Below are 25000 nucleotides of genomic sequence, written 5' to 3'. Positions count from 1 at the left end.
CCCCTTCAGAAATCCTAAATGTTGCCCTCAGTATAAGAGAAACTTATCTCAAATTAAGAACTACTTATTTTCCGTAAATAAATTTGATTGTATGTGTGTGTGTGTGTGTGTGTGTGTGTGTGTGTGTGTGTGTTTGTATATATATGTGTGTGTGTGTGGCTGTTTTCATTCTACCATCTGCGAGCCATCGTTAGATACCGTCACCTAGACATTCCATAAACGAAAAATATAGATCCATCTGATGTCAACAAGAATAACCCATGTTGTCCGAATGGGTAAATTGGTGATTGATAACCTTGACCAAAGCAAAAGTCCCCGAAGCGAGGGTCGAACCCAGAACTTCCTGGGTCAAATTATAATGCCTTAACTGCTGTTTTTCAAATTAACGAATTCATTAACACAATCATTGGCCTCAGTAATGTAACCCTGGTTTCGTGTTTTTGATGGTAACAATTCACAAACATGCTTCCAGTGTGCTTAAGGCGATAGGCTAGGTCACATTTTAAAATTATTCCTAGTGTTGTATTTAAAATGAAATAAATAGAAAATTATTGCTTTGTTGTATTTTAATTTTTTTTTTCACATTTTTTGTTTTTTTGTTCGTTTCTGTTATGTTTTTTTGTGTGTGTTTTGTTTGTGGTTTTTTGTTTGTTTTTTTATTTTTTGGGTTTTTGGGGGGGGGGTTTTTTGGTATTTTTCTTTCTTGCTTTGTATGGCACTGTTTTATAGACACATTTTTAGATCTTTGGGTTAATTTAATCGCTCGACTATTTTATCAAAAATCTATCTACGTATTATCTCCAGGTCCAGAAAAATGTCAAGCGTAACTGTTAAAGCTGTGTCTTCCTTCCTTTGGATTTTAACGACAGTCGGTTGTACAAATTATGTACCAAATCCAAGCATTTCATTGTTAGGACCTAACTATCCAGTAACGGCGGCTTATTTTCGAGACAGATGGACAAGTAAGGATTGGCAAGACACAATAGACAAATTTATCGCTCAGGGCGGTGATACAATATTCACCAGAGCTCCGCCCGTCATCCGTAAAACAAGAGAAGATCTTGAAAGTGATCCAAATTTCCGGTGGTGTGGAAGCTACAAAAGTTCGACCGGAAATTCCAGTTTGAAGTGCTACGACGAAGCAATACAAGAACTCAAAGGAATCGGGCTAAATGTGACGTCATTCCTTACATATGAGAACGAGGAAGGTTACAGTGACGCCATCATGCGATGTCCAAAGTTGGACAGAAAAATAAACAGCTCCAGAATCTACTACCGTATCGTTCTTCCGGCAGCTGACTCCACTTACGCTAAATCGGATCCGTGTGCTTTCTCCAACGGATCTAATGTGGTCGTTCTTTTTACAAGTTTTTCAGGGGTTGATCCTCATCAGTTACTGCTAGAGACCGCTTCCTCTCGAAATATTTCTGTCTACTTCGGACTACCAGCAATGCTTCGGCCATTGGATGATTACCTAACGCCCTCGTATTATGCTTGGGTGGAACACTTCCTTTTTGAACATAGATCAAGATTTACGAATATTACTTTTACGACTGAAAATATAATTAAAAGTGAATCAAACCCTCTGGCTAAAAAGAAATTAAGGAGTCACGTTGTCCCTCAACATTTGAGGTATTCATTTGTTCCAAATGTAAACAAACTTAATGAAAAAGTAAATGCTGCAAAAAAGACGCTTTATGATACATTGGTTGGGTATAATGCACAATGTGACCACTCGCTCGGGGAATGGTTATTTATATTATATACAGTCAATATATACGAACGCCTCGGGAATGCGGTGAACATGGTTCAAAAAAATTACGCTGTATCAGCTACCATAAACTTAAATAAGGGACAAGTCAACAGCTCTGTTGAAAACCATGTACAAGGTTTTCTCCGTTTGGTCAAGACTGGTGTCATGGACGTTATCATTGTCCAGGAAGGCAGAGGAATGGGCAAGGGGGCATACTTCTGGCCTAATGAAAGATATAAGGCTATTTCGCAAGTTGACCCAGTCTTAAGTAAGATCTTACATTACCAGAACCAAAGTCTTAGCAGGCACGCTACATTCGATGACGTTTTCATCACGAGTAACCAGGAAATATTTGCCTCGTTTCTTGATGCTTTCAATGCAGAAAACCATGGTAAGTGGGACAATTCGGCTGAGTTTTGGCTCGGTCTTGAAGCCTTTGAAGATTTACGAGATGATCCCTGTTTACCCATTGACACCCGTGGGTCTGGCGTGGATCAGATCTTTAACCGAGCGAGCAAGCATAGATTGGACCAAGGCATTGGTGTAGCGGGAGCAAAAGTACAAAAAGTGATATCACTAGCATGGGATCCTGAATTTACATGTGTGACAAATGAGTACAATACGATGCTTCATGAAGACATAATGTCAGACTTGAGCAGACCCATCATATCTAACTGTTCTTTCCACTCGCCTCAAAATCTTTCTGTTGTCGTAATCGGATTTAACTTGGAAGGAGAAACTCAAGGATTTACTGTCGGGTGGAAAGATACGAGGGGTCACGCAAAAAGCACTAATATCAATGGGTACTACTTTGAACTTGATTATGGCATCGCGCACCATCTTGTGACGTCACTTCAATATGTGATGCTCTGGGATATTCCACAGATGTTTCCTGGCCTGGCTCCTGATGGCAACATTTCCGTTGTGGCCCACGGAGGAAACGAGTGTTTCTTTGAATATCATTTGCCTGAATAAGAAATAGTGAGTAAAATCTGAAGAAAAATACCAAAAACAGAAGTTATTCCGTTATTATTAGCATTGTATGTGATCCGTCGAGTCAAATCAGTATTATGTCGGAGTGTCGCAGATTCCAAAAAGTTAATTTAACTCACTCAATCCTGGAGATTTTTGCTGCTTTTCAAAATTGGAAAATATGTATAAAAAATGAGCATGTGCATAGATCGTTTTATTCAACTTCCATTTTAAGATGTAAAAACTAAAAACATTAGCTTTGATACTACCCCTATAATTTGTCTCATAAAAATGTAATAAATAGGCATGGGGTGAAAATGAAACCCTGTACATTGAGGGGAAGGATAAAGCAACGATCCTTTTGGATCACTTTAAATCTGTCTTTACCCCTCGTGATCCACACGATACAACCACCCCACTGACATCACAGAGGTGTGACCAATCTCTTACAAATATCAACATAAACATCTCAGAAGATGTTTGTTTTGTTATTAAGGGTTTTACGGCGCTTGCAACACATTTAGGTTATATCAGCGCCAGTAAAAAGAATAAAATGGGATAGTAAAAAGTTCTAGAATTACAATTAAAGCACCCAAGAGAAAGTAAGACAAAGGGGAACTGGGAACAAATAGGGATCAGATATAGATTCCAAGAGCATACCACCAATGTACTTAGTTTGAGATCACCTATAAGTCTCATCCGAACAAAAGCACAAAATCCAACAAAGAGGAATACACTCAAATGGTTACATCTTACATTCAAAATAACAAACATAATAATACATAACAGAGAGATGATTTACAAGGAAAAAAATATCATCTCCCAAAACAATAACTATACATTTGACTGTTTCCCTCCCAGCTAGGACTCCGGCCAGGGCCAGGACAAAACCAAGTAATCTCATTCCAAAACATTCCAAAGACAGAAAGCATGTTGGAAAACAGATATAAGGAGATAGAAGACACAGTATGTCCCCCCTGCCCACTATGGGAGGTCAGGAACCCCACCCAGTCTCAGGAGTTGAAAAGTTGCTGAAAAACGTCGACCCATCTTAGGCGTCAGGTCCAGATAACATCCCCAACACAGTACTAAAGGAGTCTGCTGAGTTTGGCCCCCTCATTATGCATAATTTTCCAAAAATCTGTCGACACCGGGATGCTCTCTTATGACTGGCTAAAGGCAAACATCGCACCTGTATTTAAAAAAGGCAACAAAAATAAAGCAGAGAACTACCGTCCAATCTCACTGACGTCTGTAATATCCAAACTATTAAGAGCATATAATCTGTAAGAACATGATGAACCATTTTGAGAACAATGACTTCCTAGTTGACCTGAACCACGGGTTTCGCAAAGGATACTCATGTGAAAGCCAACTCCTAATAACTGTAAACGACCTGTTGAGACTCCAGAATGCCAACACTCAGGCAGATATCAGCATCCTCGACTTTTCCAAAGCATTTGATACTGTGCCCCACCAAAAACTCCTGCAGAAACTAGAAAATTACGGAATTCGTGGCTCTCTACACACGTGGCTTTGCAATTTCTTCACAAAACGTACCATGAAAGTAGTCCTAGACGACACATCATCGGATGAATGTCCAGTCATATCAGGAGTACCACAGGGAACGGTGCTAGGACCCGTTCTATTTCTTTGCTTCATCATTGACCTACCTCTACGAGTAAAATCTCAGATTAGGTTATTCACCGATGACTGTCTAATATACCGACCAATAAAATCTGCAAACGATAAAAAATTGCTACGAGAGGACTTGAACAGTCTCGAACAGTGGGCTAATGATTGGGGAATGAAATTTAACGCAAACAAATGCTACATCGTCAGCACAGCTAAAAAGAGCAATGAGACCTACAAGTTAAACAACACCATCCTGAAACAAGTCGACGATAACCCATACCTTGGCATCACCTTCTCAAAGGACTTGAAATGGGGGAAACACATTAACAAAATAAGCCAAAAGGCAAGCTCCACCCTTGCCTTTCTCCGCCGAAACCTTAGCCACGCCCCAACGTCATGCAAACAAAACGCCTACCTCACACTTGTGAGATCACAATTGGAATACGGAGCAGTTGCTTGGGACCCCTACCTGGAAGAGGATATTCAAACTTGAGAGAGTCCAGAGACAAGGCACCCGGTTCATAACTGGGAACTATAAGAGCAGAACCCCAGGATGCATGACAAAAATGTTAGAAGAAAGAAACCTCATCAGCCTCCAACAAAGAAGAAAAGAAACCCATCTGTCTTCATGTTCAAGATTATAACAGATCAAATACTATCAATAAAGGCAGACTCATTTTTCACGCCACGACCAAACAAAAGAAAAATCCGAGCACTCACTTTTGCTAACCATATAACCGAAAACCCCATTGAGAGATACGCCACAAACAATTCGAACTGCTTCAAAATCCCACAGACAAGAACACAAAACTACAGAAATTATTTCTTCATTAGAACTATCTCGGAGTGGAATGAGCTGGATGAACTGGTCATCATGGCACCACACCTAAACCATTTCAAGGCCCGACTGACATGGGCCCGCGCCCAAAGAGGACGCCGCTGAAATACAACCAGACCATTGGTTTCTTCAGCGCCAACCATACAGGGGTGAAAGTAACCCGGGTAAACTACGGATATAGTTGGCGATAGGGTTGAGTGAATTAAAGTTAAAATGTTTGATTTATGCACTTTAGGAAATTACAGTGGAATCTTGATAAACCCAACACCGTCGAACAGAATGATTGGTTGACTTTAAGCAGGGTTGACTTTATGAAAAGGGTTGACCAATGAAAATCCTTAGATAAAAAAAATTTTTAAAACCCAGAAAACTTGGGACATACAAGAGGAGTTGACTTTAAGCAGAAGTTGGCTTTAAAAGTGTTGACTACATGCATATTCTAATGATACTTAATCGTCTCATTAAAACTCATAGGATTGACCCTAGTGCCATTTTTTTTTAAAATTTTAAATTGAATTTTCGGCACCATAATCTCTCCGACGTAACACAGCATTGAGCGGCGGATCACACATTGTCTTTGAGATCAAACATAATCTTTTCAGAGTATGAATGCCTGTATCATTTCATCACAATGCACACAACACTGTATAAAATGCATATTTTATCCCGGGTGCGGGAGGATGAGGAGTCAATCTCCGAGGTTTCGGCGGAGGATATTCTCTAATATTATGCTTGAAGCGGGGGGGGGGGGGTCCTGCACTGTCCTGTATCATCTATATTTCCCCAGTGTGTAATCGAATAAATCAAAGTGTCAGTGTCAGTATCAACAGCAGCAATAAAATTCACTGGAAAAAATACCCGTCCACGATCTGAGATCGAATCTATGGAGACTTATAGAGGGTTCTTTCAACAATGATAGTATAATTGATAATCACATTATATAGAGGGTTCTTTCAACAATGATAGTATAATTGATAATCACATTATATAGAGGGTTCTTTCAACAATGATAGTATAATTGATAATCACATTATATAGAGGGTTCTTTCAACAATGATAGTATAATTGATAATCACATTATATAGAGGGTTCTTTCAACAATGATAGTATAATTGATAATCACATTATATAGAGGGTTCTTTCAACAATGATAGTATAATTGATAATCACATTATATAGAGGGTTCTTTCAACAATGATAGTATAATTGATAATCACATTATATAGAGGGTTCTTTCAACAATGATAGTATAATTGATAATCACATTATATAGAGGGTTCTTTCAACAATGATAGTATAATTGATAATCACATTATATAGAGGGTTCTTTCAACAATGATAGTATAATTGATAATCACATTATATAGAGGGTTCTTTCAACAATGATAGTATAATTGATAATCACATTATATAGAGGGTTCTTTCAACAATGATAGTATAATTGATAATCACATTATATAGAGGGTTCTTTCAACAATGATAGTATAATTGATAATCACATTATATAGAGGGTTCTTTCAACAATGATAGTATAATTGATAATCACATTATATAGAGGGTTCTTTCAACAATGATAGTATAATTGATAATCACATTATATAGAGGGTTCTTTCAACAATGATAGTATAATTGATAATCACATTATATAGAGGGTTCTTTCAACAATGATAGTATAATTGATAATCACATTATATAGAGGGTTCTTTCAACAATGATAGGATAATTGATAATCACATTATATAGGGGTTTTTCAACAATGATAGTATAATTGATAATCACATTATACATTGCTCCTACAGCAATCCCATTTTGAAATTCAATGAGTTTTAAGGTGACTTTTTTAAAATCCATGGATTAAAACAACGAATTATTCGACACTTAACTCACTCAATCTTAGAGACTTTTGCTACTTGGAAAAAATGTATTAAAAATGAGCATGTACAGAAATCGTTTTATCAATATATTAATGTAAACGCTAGGAACATGCTTGATATACTAAATTGTCTCATAAAGTAATGTAATAATAGGCATGGGGTAAAAGTAAAGTTAACCCTGGGTAAACTCGAGAGTCGGGTTTAGGTTGATTGAGTTAGTTCTCACAAGTGGGACAACCAATCATTAATACGTCACAACAGTGTAAGGGATTCAAGCTGAAAATATCAATGCATTTGATTGAACAATAAATTTCACCTTATTCAAATACTCTGCCTTTGCTACCATTTTGTCAGATGTCTTTTTTTTTCCCGAGATCTGAAATAGTTATTTGTTGGATTGGCTGTAGTAAGTTGTGGTATTGGGGATGGTGGTGTAGTGGTGGTAGGGTTGGCGATGTGGTGGTGGTTGTTGTAGTAGTAGTGGTTATAGGAATGGTGATGTGGTGGTGGTTTTAGTAGTAGTATGTTGTAGTGGTGATAGGGATGGTGATTTGGTGGTTGTTGTAGTAGTGGTGGGAAGGATGGTGATGTGGTGGTTGTAGTATTAGTGGTGGTTGGGATGATGATGATGTCGTTGTTGTAGTAGTGGTGGCAGAGGTGGTGATGTGGTGGTTGTTGTAGTGGTTGTAGGGATGGTGTGGTGGTTGTTGTAGCAGTAGTGGTGGTAGGGATGGTGATGTGGTAGTGGTTGTGGTGGTAGGAAAGATGATGTGGTGGTTGTAGTAGTAGAAGCTAGGGCTAGTGATGTGGTGATGGTTGTTGTTGTGGTGGTGGTTGTTATAGTGGTGGTAGGATGGTGATATGATGGTGGTTGTAGTAATGGTGGGAGAGATGGCGATGTGGTGATTGTTGTAGGAGTGGTCGTAGGGATGGTGATGAGGTGGTTGTTGTAGTTGTGGTAGAGTTTGTGATTCGGTGGTGGCGGATATGGTTTGTTTTTGTTTGTTTTTAAGGGTTTTACGGCGCTTGCAACACATTAAGGTCATACCAGCGCCCGTAAAAAGGAAGAAAATGGGATAGTAGAAAGTTCTAGAATTACAATTAAAGCAACCAAGAAAAGGTAAGACAAAGAGGAATTGGTTCAAATAAGAAACAGATGTAAATTCCAAGAGCATACTATCAAAGTACTTAGTTTGAGATCACCTAAAAGTCTCATCCAGACACAACCACAGGTCTCCATAAATAGGAATACACTCAAATGTTTTACAAATCATATATAATATAAAGAAAACATAATACAGTGCGTAACAGAGAGGGAAAAAAATATCTCCCAAAACTATAACTATGCATTTGACTGTTTACCTCCCAGCCAAGGACTCCAGCCAGGGCCAGGACAAAACCAAGAAATCTCAAGACAAAGACAGAAAGCAAATTGGAAGACAGGTATAAGGAGATAGAAGACAAAGGAAGTGCCACCCTGCCCACTATGGGAGGCCAGGAACTCCACCCATGCAGAGATGGTGATGAGGTGGTTGTTGTAGTAGTGGTGAAAGGGATGGGGATTTGGTAGTGGTTGTAGTAGTGGTGGTAGAAAAAATACACCAGTACATAGCAGAGAGATGATGTACAAAGAAAAAAGATACCGTCTCCCTAAAACTATTACTATACAGTTTATACACTATACATTTAACTGCTTTCCTCCAAGTCAAGGACTCCAGCAAGGGCCAGGACAAAACTAAACAATCCCATTCCATGCCAAGACAAAGACAGGAAACAACCTAGAAAACAGATATAAGGGGATAGAAATAGAAGACACAGCAAGTGACCTCCTGCCCAACATGGGAGGTCAGAAGACGACCTATCCAACTGCTCTCATTCCAGGTCAAGGATGGAAAAGTACATAGAAGTAGAAGATGGTAAAGAGATGTAAGAGGGGTGGGGGTGGAATACAAAAAAGAGCTGAACACTCCACAACCCCTAAGGTAAGGTCGTACATAAGGAGCACAGCCAATGTCAAAATAAAAAAAGAAGTGGGTATAATTTGGTAAACTGTAAATAGTTTATTTCATATGGAAATGAATAATGGCGGTGGTGATGGTAATGATGACGATGATGATGATCATCATCATCATGATATTATCATAACAAAGAGTAAAATATATTTCATCATAATGAGCAGTAAATACTAATATGGTAACTTCTATATAATTGCAGTAATATGAAGTAACAATTTAAATAAAACAAAATATTGTATAGCATATAAAAAAGAGAGAATGCGCCTGACACTTAAATCTGGTTGAAAGTAGGGTTGGTTAACCCTCATATTCGTGCCTATTAATTAGTGTGCTGAATGTCGTACCATTCCGTGACATTCAGTGAAGAAGTTCCTCCAAAACGAAAAAAAAGTCACTCAATTGCACGGCATTCGGCATATTAATAATGGACAGGAGCGTGGAGTTAATTATTAAACATTACATTTACCAAATATCAGTTCCCTGTTCCTGGCAATCACATTCAATGGACACAGAATCATTTAAACCAACAACTACGAATTTAATTCCCAGTCCACTATTGCAACATTTTACACATATATGGTAGACTCCAACCAGTTACTGTAAAAATTGTTCTTAGTCTACCACGGACTGAGCAATTTGACTGAAACCAAAACCATATGGCAGCCCGGTATAGATTTGACAAACGAAAGCAGCTTTGATGCAAGCCGGCGTCTTATTCAGATTGGATTAACTTTCACTCTTTTATTCTCAACATTTGTAAGAGATTAACCATAAGAGACAAAAAGCTCTCATGAAACCCGGTGGTCACAAGACATAGCTGTCAATCCCAAACAAAGGATATCGCTGTCTCTCCTTACATTTATCTGTGTCTAGACTATGCCCAACCCCCTCGCTTCCTATCTAATGGCCACAAATGACATCACAAACCCATACTGTAAAGCCCCGCCGTGTTTTGTCTCAAATAGAGTGGTGACACACTGCTGTAGCATTAAACCCCATCCACTCTCGATTCTTTTGATTTCTTGAATTTGCCACTTTTTGAGGTCAAAAATTTGTTGCGATTAACCGAAGTTTGTTGCAATTAACCAGTGAATATTATATAGAATTAATTCCATTTCATGGGAAATGTTGCAATTATCCGAAGTAGACTGTATATACAGTAGACATTGCTTAATCGCACACCCTTGAGAGTTCAGCTTAGTGTGTCAATTAAGCGGATTGTGCAATTAAGCGGAGAAGCTAAAAATATATTTTAATAACTTCCTGATATCCGCTTAACGGTATGTCTTCATGTTTTTTCAAATAATTTTACATTTACCTATGGTAGACCTGCCAAATTGAAAACTTCAAATTTAGTAATTTTTATGGCAATTTTTAGTAATTTGTCAAGGAAATTCGTAATTTCTGAAATTGTGTACGAACAACCACAATATTATTACTATTATTATTATTATTATTATTATTATTATTATTATTATTATTATTATTATTATTATTATTATTGTTATTGTTATTATTATTTAAGTATTACTAACAATTAAAAATTTGTAAGATTCGGCAAGTATGCTATGGACTACAAGAAACTTAATCCAACGACTAGAATATTGTGGAAGAATATTCTTCAGTGCTGATGGTGACAAAAAGTGAAAAAGAAGGAAAATTCTGAACGATTGCCATTAAGCCCCACTTTATCTAAACTGACCCCTCTTTTTGAGCAATTGAGACGATAGACTATCATTGATACTTTAGTTACCTTATGGGGAATGGGAAACTGCATCTATTTGTTCCACAACACATCAAGTCTCTCACTGACAGTAAATTTGATTGGGGGAAATTAATTTCTTAAAGGAGAAAATTCCTCCTTTGACTCCAAAATTGCAGATTTCCACGGATCCGAGGAAAACTATCAGCTCTGATATCAGAATATTATCATCATGAAATAAATTAACACTGCATAGATTTAAACTGGGTCTCCAAAATGCTTTTATGACACAACAGAATCAGACAGTAGATCGGCTAAGTCTCCTCTTCCCATTTTCAGAAAAACTAAGGCAAGAGCTTCTTGAGTCGATCTATGTACCGCTCGTTGTTCCCATCTTGAAAGAATTTGATAAATCACCTCAGAATAGTTATTACTGTTCTCCATTTCAAGTTGCTCTAGTTCAGGATCAGAAAACCCCAATCTTCGTCCCAAATCCTTCCAATCTCCTCCAACATTGTCTTTGATGTCCAGCTTCTGGTCAACACTCAAGGGTTGCTGGGATTCTGGTGTGACATCAAAGTAAGAAAACCATTTGTTAATAAACAATTATTTTACCACTTACCTTGAAAACTTTGAGTGAGAATCCAAACTTTACCAAATGCAGATAATTCCTTTACATGTTTAAGAAGTTTTTCCAGCTATTCTTTTGTGCTTTCACTTTCCTCCCTTAAATACACAACCTACTCTCTCTTCAACACGTTTTGCAGATGTCAACCAAAAACAAAACTGATGCAAAAATTATGAGACAATAGGTGTGTCCTGTCATCCAACTAAAAAAAAAAAAACAAAAACAAAAAGGCTTCCAACTAAAATGGAAACTGATTACCAGACATACTGTTCATTTTAATGAAAAAAATATCTAATAAAATTTCACTTTTTGTTTACTCCCAATTTAATTTAATGAATCTCTTTTCGACTTGATACTTCTTTGATATATATATATATATATATATATATATATATATATATATATATATATATATATATATATATATATATATATATATATATATATATATACAAACAATTACATTACCAAGGGTAATTTGTCTTTATGAAGTAAAAGCATTACAATAATCTTCCCCATAAAACCACCCATTGAAAAAATCACCCCCAAAAAAAAAAAAAATCATGTTCAACAAGGTCTTTTTCAGCTATGGCTGAGAGACTCCTGATTTGGCCCCCAATGTTGCATATTTCCCAGTCTGGTAATCTGTTCAGAGGGAGTTAGTGATAAAAATGAGGAAAATATGGCTAAAATACGGGAGGCTGTAGTTTCACTGCAAGCTGGGCTGGGAAGAGATCAGGATCATTTCCGAAAATAAAATAAGAGTATATATTTCAATGTTTTGTATAGGGAAATAATCAATCAATATTATCAGGGGTGAGAATGACTGGTCACAAAAAAAGAGGAAATTTTTCATCATGAAGATCACGACCCATCCATGCGACCATAACCTATAAATTTGAATTTCACTAAAATGAGGGGTGAGAATGACTGGTCACTAAAAAGGAGGAAATTTTTCAGCGCTAAGATCAAGAAGCATCCATGCAAAAATAACCTATAAATTTAAATTTCATTAAAATATATTGTGATGCAATCCAAAATGTGTCTCGCAGCAATTTCTGATACCACTCGGAGGAATTTCAAAAACTGAAAGTGTAATTATGACATGGTGGTTGTAGTAATGGTAGTCGTAGGTATGATGATGTGGTGGTGGTTGTAGTAGTTATGGTAGGGTTGATGTGGTGATGGTTGTAGTAGTAGTGGTAGTCGCCACTAATGCCCACCTCCCATTGTTGCAAGTTGACCAGAGACGCCAACTTTAAATTTGGCTCACGTAAATTTCAGAAACAATTCCGAATAATTTCAATGCTTAAACAGGAATTTCTGCAAACAAAATATAATCTATTGAGATCTATAATCATCCCAATACCCCTTGTTTCAAATCAAGTAAAGTTCCAAAACCAATTTCATTATGACGTATAAAATATAAAAATGAATGGTAGGGGTGGTGGTAATAATGATATGAGGGTGGCTGTTGTACTGGTGGCAGTAATGATAATGATGATGTATGTGGTTGTGGTGGTTGCAGAAGTGGTGGTGGTGATATTGTTGTGTTGGAGGAGGTTGTAGTAGTGGTGGTAAGGATGTAGTAGTGATTGTTGTTTTAATGGTGATAGTGTTTTGATGTCGTCGTCGTGGTGGTGGTGATGATGATGATGTGGTGGAGGTGGTTGTAGTAGTAGTAGTGGTGGTCCTTCATGAAATGATGGTGTGGCGATGGTGGTGGTTGTTGTAGTAGTAGTAGTAGTAGTAGTAGTAGTGGCAGTGATGATGATGATGATGATGATGATGATGATGATGATGATGATGATGATGATGATGATGATGACGATGATGATGATGATGATGATGGTGGTGGTGGTGGTGGTGATGAGGAGTGTACTTGGAGATGAAAAGAGAGATTGATGGCTGATGTGAAAAGGATATGATCCACTTTATAGATTTAGGTTTGTCTGACAGAAGGACAGATAGAGTGTGTTTGTGAGTGTGTGTGTGTGTGTGTGAGAGAGAGAGAGAGAGAGAGAGAGAGAGAGAGAGAGAGAGAGAGAGAGAGAGAGAGAGAGAGAGAGAGAGAGACAGGGGGAGAGAAAGAGAAAAATATGAGAAAGAGAGAGAGAGAGAGAGAGAGAGAGAGAGAGAGACAGAGAGAGACAGAGAGAGAGAGAGACAGCTCAAATTGAATATAGTGATAGGTACAGAAAGATTAGGTTAAAGTATTGAGTGAACGTTATCGTTATGTGTGTTGTGTTTTATTTGTTAATCGTAAATATTAAGTTAACGTATGTTTCATGTTGGCAATTGCCAGGAAATTAACATTTAATTGAATCATATGTGTGTGTGTGTATGTGTGTATATGTGTGTGTATCACTGTTAAGTATAGGAAGATGAAAAATGAAAACATATTGAGGCTAAAGAACTGGGTGCTCTTTACTGATTTGTGTGTGTATGTGTGTGGGAGGGAGGGAGGGAGGGAGGGAGGGAGGGAGGGAGAGAGAGAGAGAGAGAGAGAGAGAGAGAGAGAGAGAGAGAGAGAGAGAGAGAGAGAGAGAGAGAGAGAGAGAGAGAGAGAGAGAGAGAGAGCTCAAAGTAAATCTAGTGATGAGTTCAGAAAGATGTAAGTGAAAAATTAATGAGGCTAAAGAACTGAGTGAACTTTATTGATTTCTATGTGAACGTGCATATGTGTCATGTGTGTGTATGACAGTGAGAGAGAGAGAGAGATTGAAGTCAAGGTGTTTGTGATGACCTGTTATTGGTAAGTAGTGGAGGATGAACATGAAAACTAATCGGGACTAAACAAATAAGTGTACTTTATTGATTTGTGTGTCTATGAGTGTTTGTGTAAAGAGAGATAGATGGATAGAGAGAGAGAGAGAGAGAGAGAGAGAGAGAGAGAGAGAGAGAGAGAGAGAGAGAGAGAGAGAGAGAGAGAGAGAGAGAGAGTTTTGAGCTATTAGTTCGAAGGGTTTTTACGGCGCTTGCTTCACTTTTGTAGGTCATTTCAGCACCACTTAAAAGGTAGAAATGGGGCTGTAAAAAAATATAGATTTAAGTAAGATCAAAAGTACCGGAGAAAAGGTGAGACTGGTTCAAATAGGTGACTTCAAACTAACTATATTGATAGTTTGATCTTGGAGTCCGTTTGTGAGAAACGGACTCCAAGATCAAACTATCAATGTAGTTAGTTTGAAGTCACCTAAAAGTTTCACCAAGACACAAGCACAGAATCCTTGTGAGAGTAATACAAAATTTAGAACAAAAAATCTAACGTCACACAAAAGAGAGATGATTTACGAGGACAATCATATCATCTCCCAAAAAACATGATTATACATTTAATTGCTTCCCTCCCTGCCAATGAATCTGGCCAGGAAAAGGATCAAGCCAAGACAAAGACAGAAAGCAAGTAAAGATCCCACCAGGAAGATGATGTGATAGTGGTGCTTGCACTAGAGGTGGTACTGATTATAATGATGACAGTGATGATGTGGTTGTGGAGATGGTGTTACTGATGATAATGTGATAGTTGCTTTTGTAGTCGTGATATTTGTGGTGGGGATGGTCATGATGTCATGATGGTTCAGGAGTGAGAATGACTGGTCACGAAAATGGAGGAAATTTTTCAGCGAATAGTTCAAGACCCATCTATGGGACGATAACGTATAAATTTGAATTTCATTAAAATCTACTGAGATGCAATCCAAAATGCGTTCGCAATAATTTCTGACACCACTTGGAGGAATTTCAAAAGTTGAAAGTGTAATTACAACATATTGTAGTTGCAGTTAAAAACGGTAGCGGTAGGGATGATGATGCAGTGGTGGTTGTAGTAGGGTCGTGATAAGGATGATGATATGGTGGTTGTAGTTGTAGAGGTGTTGGGAATGATCGTGTGGTGGTGGTTGTAATAGTTGTGAAAGGGATCATGTGGTGGTAGTAGTAGTAGTGATAGTTGGGATGATGTGGTGGCAGAGGATGTAGTTGTATTGGTAGTAGGAATGATGATGTGGTGGTGGTTGTTGTAGTAGTGGTGGTAGGGATCAGTGGTAATAATGATAATTTGTATAAAAGGAGGACAATCTATCGGCCCGTCTGTCAAGCCCAAATCTAATGCAAAAAATAACATAGTATTCATTGTTACTTAATATTACGTAATATATTACTAATTTCTAAAACATGTCTATTCTGATCACAAGATATAAACTGACTTTTTGTAAATATAATTTTTAAAATTGTCATTTCCAATTAAACATTTTAGAGCTCTATAATGCTTCCCACTATATCAAGAGATTATAATAAACTTTTGGCCAAAAAATCTTTTAATACTACAAACACGGCTAGTGTGTGTGTATTACTGCAACCTTGTGGTTATGCAGCTTATGAATAAGAATCTTTAATCAATTGCAAAACATATTCCATCAAATGAGCGAATTTAAATCAAGCCTTTAAAAAAATTATTACTTAAATCGATCAGCCAAACTTACTGTTGCATTTTCTCTCTATTACAAAGTGATATCTCTATAAACATAATAATGTGAAGTTAGAAGGTTGGCTGATAAATAAAATATGGAAAAGAAAGAAAGAAAGAAAGAGAGTGAGAGATAGATAGATAGATAGATAGATAGAGAGAGAGAGAGAGAGAGAGAGAGAGAGAGAGAGAGAGAGAGAGAGAGAAAGAGAGAGAGAGAGAGAGAGAGACCACTCTGATTTTTGTTTTAATTGGTAATTAGAGATAAGTTGTAATGAATTCACTTGAATTCAGAACAAACAAACAAACAAACAAAAAGGAGTACAAAGCTAAATGGTACAAAAATATTGACACCCATTTGCTCCATCCCCTTCCCTTGTGATCATCTTTTCATCCAAGGCCGTCATGGGTATTGTACCACTATTCACATTTGGCACCAGTGTGTCTAGACTAATGTCATGGGCATGGGAATGTCATCAAAAATCATGCAGCTGAGCAGAGGTGTCAAAAAATGACAAAAGACATATTGGTGATTTTTCAGCTAAACTACCTCTTAGCCGAAAATGTTTGACACTGCAAAAACAGCTGAAAATTTCCAAAAAATCCTAAAATCGCGAAATTCCGCAGATCCGCGGAAGATTATCATCACTGAGGGATGATGGTGTGATGGTAGTTGTAGTAGTAGTGGTTGTAGCTGTAGTGGTGGTGATGGTTGGTATGATGATGTGGTGGTAGTTGTCGTAGGGATGGTGGTGGTGGTAGGGATGATGATGGGGGTGGTTGTAGTATTAATGGTGATAGGTAGGAATGATGATGTGATGTTAGTTGTAGTAGTGATGGTGGTGGTGGTAGAGATGATGTGGTGGTGGTTGTAGTAGTAATGGTGATAGGGATGTTGATGTAGTGGTCGTGGTGAGTCTATTTAAAAGGCGGAATTGTGATGGTGATGGGCGGAGATAAAACACCGTTTAGACGGAAATCCGCCTTTAGGCGGAAGATTCTCAGCCCTGATTATCTTTATAAGCATATCACTTTCTAAATGAATGTCTCCTTATCAAAGATGCAAATTTAATTTCGTTTTTTACTTACCACAATCTTTGTACAAACGATGAAAGTACGGATAAGACATGAGAACATCTAAAATATACTCCACGCTTAATTCCTTTGGGCAGCAGCTTCAAACCTAACAAAAAAATTGGCCCTGATGGTACAATTAACTTTATTATTTTATTTTTTTTCGATGAGTGCGATGTTACTAGTGTGCATCTGTGTCAGTGTGTCTATGTCAATATTGTATTGTCATTAATGTGTAACCAAATGACAAATTGCCACTTTTTTTAGGACAATAAAGATTTATTATTATTATTATTAATTTTATTATTATTATTATTATTATTATTATTATTATTATCATTATTATTATTATTATTATTATTATTATTATTATTATTATCATTATTATTATCCAACAGGTAATGTTAAACAGTCATAGTACGAGATAACAGTTGGCAAAGGTGTTTTTCTTTTGTTTTGAGAAGATCTTTTCTTTCAAGTATCTCTCAGTCTCACTGTCCATTGCAATGGTCATTTTGATCTTTGGTATTGTAATCGAGATTGAAACCCATACCAAAGGCTCCTTTGAGGGTCCATGCAGTTGGCTTGACAAATTTGGATCTAATATCCCTCGTCACTTTTCACATGGATTCATGGAGATTGTGCCCTGGCAGTCTCAGAGCAAAACATTAAATGGATAGATTAAGCCTTGACAGAACCCTCCCCCAAACACACCCAATCAAACATACTGGAGCGGACGCACATACACACTCATGACCAAACTCAGATAGGGAGAGAAGCCAGCAGCAAATTTAGATTTAATATCCCTGGTCACTTTTCACATGGATTCATGGAGATTGGAGATAATACAATAAATCTATTGGGAGTAGAATAAAATAGCTTGGTCATTGACCCCCTTTATACAGTAATTTAATAATATCTGACATCAACTGCATTAGACACACAAAATGTGTATTGATTGACCAAAGAAGATAACAAAATAGATCATAATCATAACCTACACTTTTAAAACAAATTTTTCATCTTGCATATTTTATCTCATTTTCTCTTTTTTTTAAATCTCATTTTCTTGTACAGGCCTGTAAATGTTGGTGAGAAAATTGTCGGAACTTTTTGAACACGCGAAAATAGACACAACAGGACACAAATATGGACACAACACAGATATGACACGTCAATTGACTAGTCAAATCATGTCACTTTCCCCTACTTATTTATAACGAGGTCCTTATTTTATGGTACCGAAAAAAAAATCCCAATTATTTGAGGGCCCAGGTCTGAGTTAGTAAAATGAAAGGAAGAGAACAATTCCTACACTTTTGAATGATGTGTATCTCGTGCTTGATGACACAGGAAGCTGCGTATCTTCGCTACTGTTTGTGTTAAATGTTTACACTGATTCTTTCGTTTATTTGGATTAATTCTTATAGAAGAAGAAGAAGAAGAAGAAGAAGAAGAAGAAGAAGGAAGAAGAAAGAAGAAGAAGAAGAAGAAGAAGAAGAAGAAGAAGAAGAAGAAGAAGAAGAAGAAGAAGAAGAAGAAGAAGAAGAAGAAGGAAGAAGAAGAAGAAGAAGAAGAAGAAGAAGAAGAAGAAGAAGAAGAAGAAGAAGAAGAAGAAGAAGAAGAAGAAGAAGAAGAAGAAGAAGAAGAAGAAGAAGAAGAAGAAGAAGAAGAAGAAGAAGAAGAAGAAGAGGAGGTGGTGCGGTCGTGTGAGAGCTTTCGAAGAAGAATATATATTTCGAAGAAAAATAATTATTTCGCATTATTTTTTTTCCGTCTTACATCCGGACGGAACCAAAGAAATATAGAGACTGAGAAATAAGAACCGGAGATATGCATGTATGTAGGTAGCAAAATAGAGAGAAACCTTCCGGTCTGGTTCGACACACTTCTGTGCGTGCATTATTTACTGACTAGGTGTGTGTGTGTGTGAAGACGACTCGCGCGAACTTCGCGACCCACTCTCGCTGGCTGTGGCACAGTAGCCAGGCAAGTGGAGCGTGTAGGTGGCATGATAATATTATAGCTAACAGATAGACGGCAAGTTTTGTTTTGTCTTTGATGCAACAAATGAAAATTTTTTTAAGTCGGCATTTGAAACGGAATAAAATCTATTTTTTTTCGAGGAACGAAATAAAAGTGTTTTATTTTCTTTTTTATTGGTTCTGTTCTTTAACGTTACGAATTTTATTTTTACTATTATTTTTTTTTTTAAATATTACCACTTAAGAGCAAAATCGTGCTGTCGGAAATCCGACAATAGACGGAAGATTTACAGGCCTGTCTTGTATTTCCGTATTTGTTATCAAAATCTGTACTAAAAAAAGAGAAAATTGTACCGGTTGGCAAGTCTGAACATATCAGGAAAATTTGAAAATCCTAACATTACAACAGGAATGTTGCAACATCACTTACTTGTCAATGGCTTTCTACACGGAACCTTTTGCTTTGTCTGTGATGCATTCCTTTTAGCTTTAGAGACAACTATCGTGCTATTATTTCCAACAAGAACATTACCAGCATGGCCTATGGATATGTTGGCACCACCACCTGTAAATGAAAAGAGATTTTTAAAATTAACTCAATATATATCAATATGCAGAGTTTTAACAAGTTTCCAATGTAAAACCCTACAAACTGTGGAGTGATCCTCGACAATATTGGAGGTTTCCACAAGACGAAGAAGATATGCAAATTTTCTGTTTAATTTAAATAAACTGTCGAACTTTACGCCTCATATAAATATTAAACCTCTTCATAAAAAAAATAAAACAAAAATGAACATTTTTATGGCGCATTTTCACAGATTTACCATGCCCGGTGTGCTTCACAAGATATCATTTATTCGACTAGCAGGCCATATATGAAATCACATTTCCATTTCATACCGTACCAGTCACCTGCTACGAGATATTCTTTTGAGCGCTTACAATATTCATCGCCGCCTATTGTTGAGTGGGGCAATGTTAATGTGTATCAAGTGACTTACACAAGGACAAAAAGTCAGGTCCAGAACTTTCCATGAACATTGCCGCTTTACTGACCAAACTTAACATCCTTTGACTTGTGACAAGACGACATTATATAACTGAGCCAATAATATTTGGCAGAACATAAATCATGTAAACACTTTTGAGTCAAGAACGGACTAAGGAATCCTTTGTGTGCGATTATTATAGCGCTTTGAGGCTTCGAGGAAAGGCGCTATATAAATATGCTTATTATTATTATTATTTGGGCCAAAATTTGGATATTCAACAAGCCAATCAAAGCACACCTTTAATTTGAGTCCGAGACTCCGGATGAAGTCCTTGCTTTGTTTGAGAATCTGTATCCATAACCAAACGTTGACAAAATGTAGAGATGCACCAAGTTATCAAAATAAGAGAATCTGAGCGGTGAAAAAGTTAAAAAATTAATCAAAATTGTAAGCAACCTGTATAAAGAATGTACAGAAATAGAAAGCATCCTCACCGTATAGAGAACTGGAAACATCTGTCTCTGATTTAAAGGTAAGTACATAGGTAGCTTTTATTGCAAAGGAAACATGACTTTGACAATGTAAAAACAGTATTTCTTTTTACTTACCTCTATAAGATTTACTAGAGAAGAGGTTTAAAACAGATGTAATGCTAAACAAAACTCCCCATACATCAAACAGAATAGGGCCGAGAATAATATCTTGAGTTTGCATGCTCTCTTACTTACTTCAAAATTCTTATTGAGTTGAAGTGTGCATTATTTTCTTTTTAACTCAGAAAGTCATGACGAATATTGTCTGATACACATTATTTTTGATGATGTTGTTGATGGTTCAGGGTGTCCAGCAAAATATCAGAGTCAAATTTAGGACCTAAGAAATTTTAATATTTTCTTCTGAAATCAATGGTTTATGAATGCTCATATCACATTTACCTCAGCATCAACTTTCTATAATAACCATTTTTTCATGTTCTTATGTGCTTGTGTGCTTTGAGTTATTGTATGTGTGTATATATATATATGTGTGTGTGTGTGTGTGTGTGTGTGTGTGTGTGTGTGTGTGTGTGAGTACATGTGTGATTATGAGACAGATAGTGATGGGAGGGAGTAAACATAATATGTATTATGAAATACTTTTCCTTTCTAAAATGTCTCTTCGAATGATATGCCAGATGCAAACTGTAGTAGTTATGGTAGTGAAAGAAGTATTGATAGTCTTAGTGGTGTTAATAAAGCGGTAGCAGTAGTGGTGGTGGTAGTAGTAGTAGTAGTAGTAGTAGTAGTAGTAGTAGTAGTAGTGGTAGTGGTAGTGGTAGTGGTAGTGGTAGTAGTAGTAGTAGTAGTAGTAGTAGTAGTAGTAGTAGTAGTAGTAGTAGTGGTAGTGGTAGTGGTAGTGGTAGTAGTAGTAGTAGTAGAAGTAGTAGTAGCAGCAGCAGCAGCAGCAGCAGCAGCAGCAGTAGTAGTAGTAGTAGTAGTAGTAGTAGTAGTAGTAGTAGTAGTAGTAGTAGTAGTAGTAAATAGTAGTAGATAAAGAGAACTTAAAAAACTATCGCCCTGTCTCTAATCTTCCTTTTCTCTCTAAGATCTTAGAAAAGCTTGTTTTGAAACAATTACTGTCTCATCTTAAAAATAATTGTCTTGAAGAAAAATTTCAGTCTGCTTATAGGCAACATCATTCGACGGAAACCACACTTGTTAGGGTTGTTAATGATCTCCTCTCTGTTATAGACAATGGTTCATGTTCTTTGCTGAATTTGCTTGACCTATCGTCTGCTTTTGATACTATTGATCACAATCTTCTTCTCAAACGTCTTGAAATTACTTATGGCGTGTCTGGTGCAGCGCTTGATTGGTTAAGGTCATATTTGTTTAATCGTAAACAGATTATTACGGTGGATGAATATAGATCGGAGGAAATCTTTCTTGATTGTGGGGTTCCCCAGGGTTCAGTACTTGGACCCGTTCTTTTTGTTTTGTACGTTGGCCCTCTGTCTAAAATCATCAGAAGTTTTGGTCTGTCTTACCATCAATACGCTGATGATACGCAATTGTACTGCGTTTCCAATACGAGAAATTTACAAGAAGTATCAGCCAATAGTAAAAATTGTATCCAAAGTGTTAAGAAATGGATGAATGAGAACAGACTGAAACTGAATGATGATAAGACGGAGGTGCTGTATGTGGGGAACAGGAAGTGGAAAAGTGAAACAGATTTGAAGTTGGGGGATGCCTCTATTCAAATTGTTGACAAAGTGAAAAACCTTGGCACATTCTTAGACTCTGGACTGTCGATGGAGCATCAGGTTAATAATTTGGTTAGATCTCTCTTTTTCCAACTAAAAAAGATTGCTTCCATTAGACGGTTCATATCTGAGGATGTGACCAAGCACCTGGTTGTGTCCCTCGTACTATCAAAATTGGATTATTGTAATGCTCTGTTGTTTGGCGTTTCGCAATACAATCTGAAACGTCTTCAGATTGTCCAAAACAGCGCTGCCAGACTAGTATTCATGAAGCGTAGGTGCGACTCTGCCGGACCTCTACTTCATGACCTGCATTGGCTGCCTGTTGGGAAAAGAATTAAATTCAAAGCTTGTGTTTTAGTGTATCGTTGTCTTGAAGGTACTGCCCCTTCCTACCTTTCAGAACTAATTGAAAGATATTCAAAGCCAGTGATTCCACAAAACTAGTTGTCCCTCGAATTCGGAAAAATGCTGGAATGAGATCCTTTTCTCATTTCGGACCCTCTATTTGGAACGCCTTACCGCAGAGCATTCGTGAAAAAGAATCTTTGTCTATTTTTAAACGTTCGCTTAAAACATATTTGTTTCGATTTTAGTAGATGGTATGAGAAGCAAGATAGGTTTGGTTTGTGTTGTGTGTTGTGTTGCGTGTGTGTGTGTATGTGTGTGCTTGTGTGTGTGAATGAGTATGCTTCAGCCAAAGTAATTTGTAATTTAAGCGCTTAGAGTCTGGTGTCTCGGAGTTATAGCGCTATATAAGTTTTCAGCATTATTAGTAGTAGTAGTAGTAGTAGTAGTAGTAGTAGTAGTAGTAGTAGTAGTAGTAGTAGTAGTAGTAGTAGTAGTAGTAGTAGTAGTAGTTGCAGTAGTAGTAGTAGTAGTAGTAGTAGCAGTAGTGGTAGTAGTAATAGTAGTAGTGGTAGTAGTAGTAGTAATAGTAGTAATAGTAGTAGTGGTAGTAGTAGTAGAAGTAGTAGTAGTAGTAGTAGTTAGTCGTAGTAGTAGTAGTAGTAGTAGTAGAGTATCGTAGTAGTAGTAGTAGTAGTAGTAGTAGTAGTAGTAGTAGTAGTAGTAGTAGTAGTAGTAGTAGTAGTAGTAATAGGTGGTTTGTCTTGATCAGGAGTTACCCAACATCAATGGGGAAGCAAAATGACCACCAAGGAACAATACAATGGTCAGACTGAGGATTTTCAAAATGGCAGTTGCTAGATGAAACTTTTTAAACTTTCAAATGATTGAATCTTCAACTATTTTATGACTTTTTTTACGATCATGGATGCAAATTGACGACCACCTTCACAACCAAGAAGTCAAATTTATGACATTTTTACCACTTTATTACCTTGTTGGACCCCAATGGTTGAAATGGGATATTAGCATAGAAAAAGGATGATTAGTCTCCTGATATGTTTAACATCCTGTGACATCTACGATCTTGATGAAATTTGGCACAGACATAGATAAATGCATCACTGAGATTAGATTTCTTTAACTTTATTGCACCCGACATAACATGTCTATGTACAACATCATCAGACGTCCCATCATTTTTTTTTCAATTTCCCCCACGTGTAATTTTGACGGAAAAAAGGTATAATTTTGAAGGAAAAGGTGTAATTGTGCACACTATTCATAAACACAAATCCCCGCAATCATCTGCAATTGCTATTGAAAGATTCCTCACTACAAATTTGGTAATGGTTACAATTATTACAACTGCCCAAATAACGCTTCTGGTTTAGGCTTCAGAAAACAAGATAAAAGTTGGAAAGTGAATGGTGGATGATGAAAATGAGAGATTCTGAATGAAGAAAAAATTGCTTAAGCCTAAATCACCCAAACTTGGATAAACAAATAAGGTATCAAATTAAATTTTATATCAAGTCTCATCCATCTGAAGGCGTTTTGGAGTCTGAGTTTGATTGGAAATTGATAGCGTCAATTGCCAAGGACTTGACAAATGACAAATCGCCAATTGCCAAAGGATCTCGTGTCAGTTTGTCAACTCCCATGGAGTAGCGTTATTGTCAGGAAGTGATGGCATTGCCACGGATAGATGTTATTAACATTAATACTCTCCTTTTCTCTTCTCTCTCTCTCTCTCTCTCTCATTTTCTATTCGTACTTTCTTTGTCATTGTCTCTTTTCCAGGGTTGCCAATTAGATAGACAAAAATCTACTGAACTTTTACTCTAACACAAAACAGAGCCCTTTCTGAGTGCTGAACTCCAGTAAAAAGACATTATGTCCTTCCTTTTTTTCTGTTTAGCAGGCAATTGGAAAATATACTGAGGATTTATAACAGACTGAACTCCGTAAATATACAGAAAATTAACAACCTTGCTTTTCTCTCTCTTTCTCTCACTCACTCAATGTTGTTATTAATATTAATAATAGTCTCGTCATCTCTTTTCTGTCTATCTCCCATTTTTGCCTTTCCTTCTTACTCTTAATTATTTCCTCTTTTTGCCTCAGACTGTGCCAGTTGGTAAATCGTCCAACTCTTAACTGCTTGTTTTTCCGCTGAATCTAAGTTTGGATCCGAAAACAGCAATTTTTAATTTGATATGATTTTTAGCTTGTGTTGAAATTTAAATCCGTAAAAAGAATTTTAAAATTGAATACAAACGCCGACGAGAGTAGACTCAAACTCAAACCTTCCCACAACGATTGTGATTGAAAACTTATTGGTTAGAATCAGCGTGGGTGCGCAACTGGATGCGCGGGTTGACGGAGGTAGGAAACAATAACAAACCCACATGGTTGCCATTACCTCCACCATCATTCTCGCTCACGGTTTGTGGAAAGCACTTCAT

At 37.0% G+C, this 25000-nt stretch overlaps 2 protein-coding genes across 3 annotated transcripts in view; one reads left to right on the top strand and one right to left on the bottom strand.

The window, feature by feature from the left end:
* LOC144977592 (uncharacterized) overlaps window positions 1-5067 on the top strand; it is a 9487-nt gene extending 4420 nt beyond the window's left edge. The window contains exon 2 of the mRNA XM_078922971.1: window positions 805-5067. Coding sequence (XP_078779097.1) covers window positions 805-2728 — 1924 coding nt within the window. The 3' untranslated portion in view covers window positions 2729-5067. The remainder of the gene's footprint in view (window positions 1-804) is intronic.
* Window positions 5068-9109: 4042 nt separating this feature from the next.
* The window catches only part of LOC144977595 (ankyrin-3-like), a 22008-nt gene continuing 6117 nt past the window's right edge, over window positions 9110-25000 (bottom strand). For both annotated transcript variants that reach the window (XM_078922976.1, XM_078922977.1), the window contains exons 2-4: window positions 20237-20350; window positions 19375-19509; window positions 9110-11352 (exon numbers count right to left, since the gene is read on the bottom strand). In XM_078922976.1, coding sequence (XP_078779102.1) covers window positions 11072-11352; window positions 19375-19509; window positions 20237-20350 — 530 coding nt within the window. In that variant the 3' untranslated portion in view covers window positions 9110-11071. The remainder of the gene's footprint in view (window positions 11353-19374; window positions 19510-20236; window positions 20351-25000) is intronic.

The sequence above is a fragment of the Berghia stephanieae genome, chromosome 7 (genome assembly GCF_034508935.2).
Source record: "Berghia stephanieae isolate SIO BIC M18660-M18661 chromosome 7, UCSD_Bste_1.3, whole genome shotgun sequence".
Lineage (NCBI taxonomy): Eukaryota > Metazoa > Mollusca > Gastropoda > Nudibranchia > Aeolidiidae > Berghia > Berghia stephanieae.
This window is presented reverse-complemented; position numbering and strand designations above follow the sequence as displayed.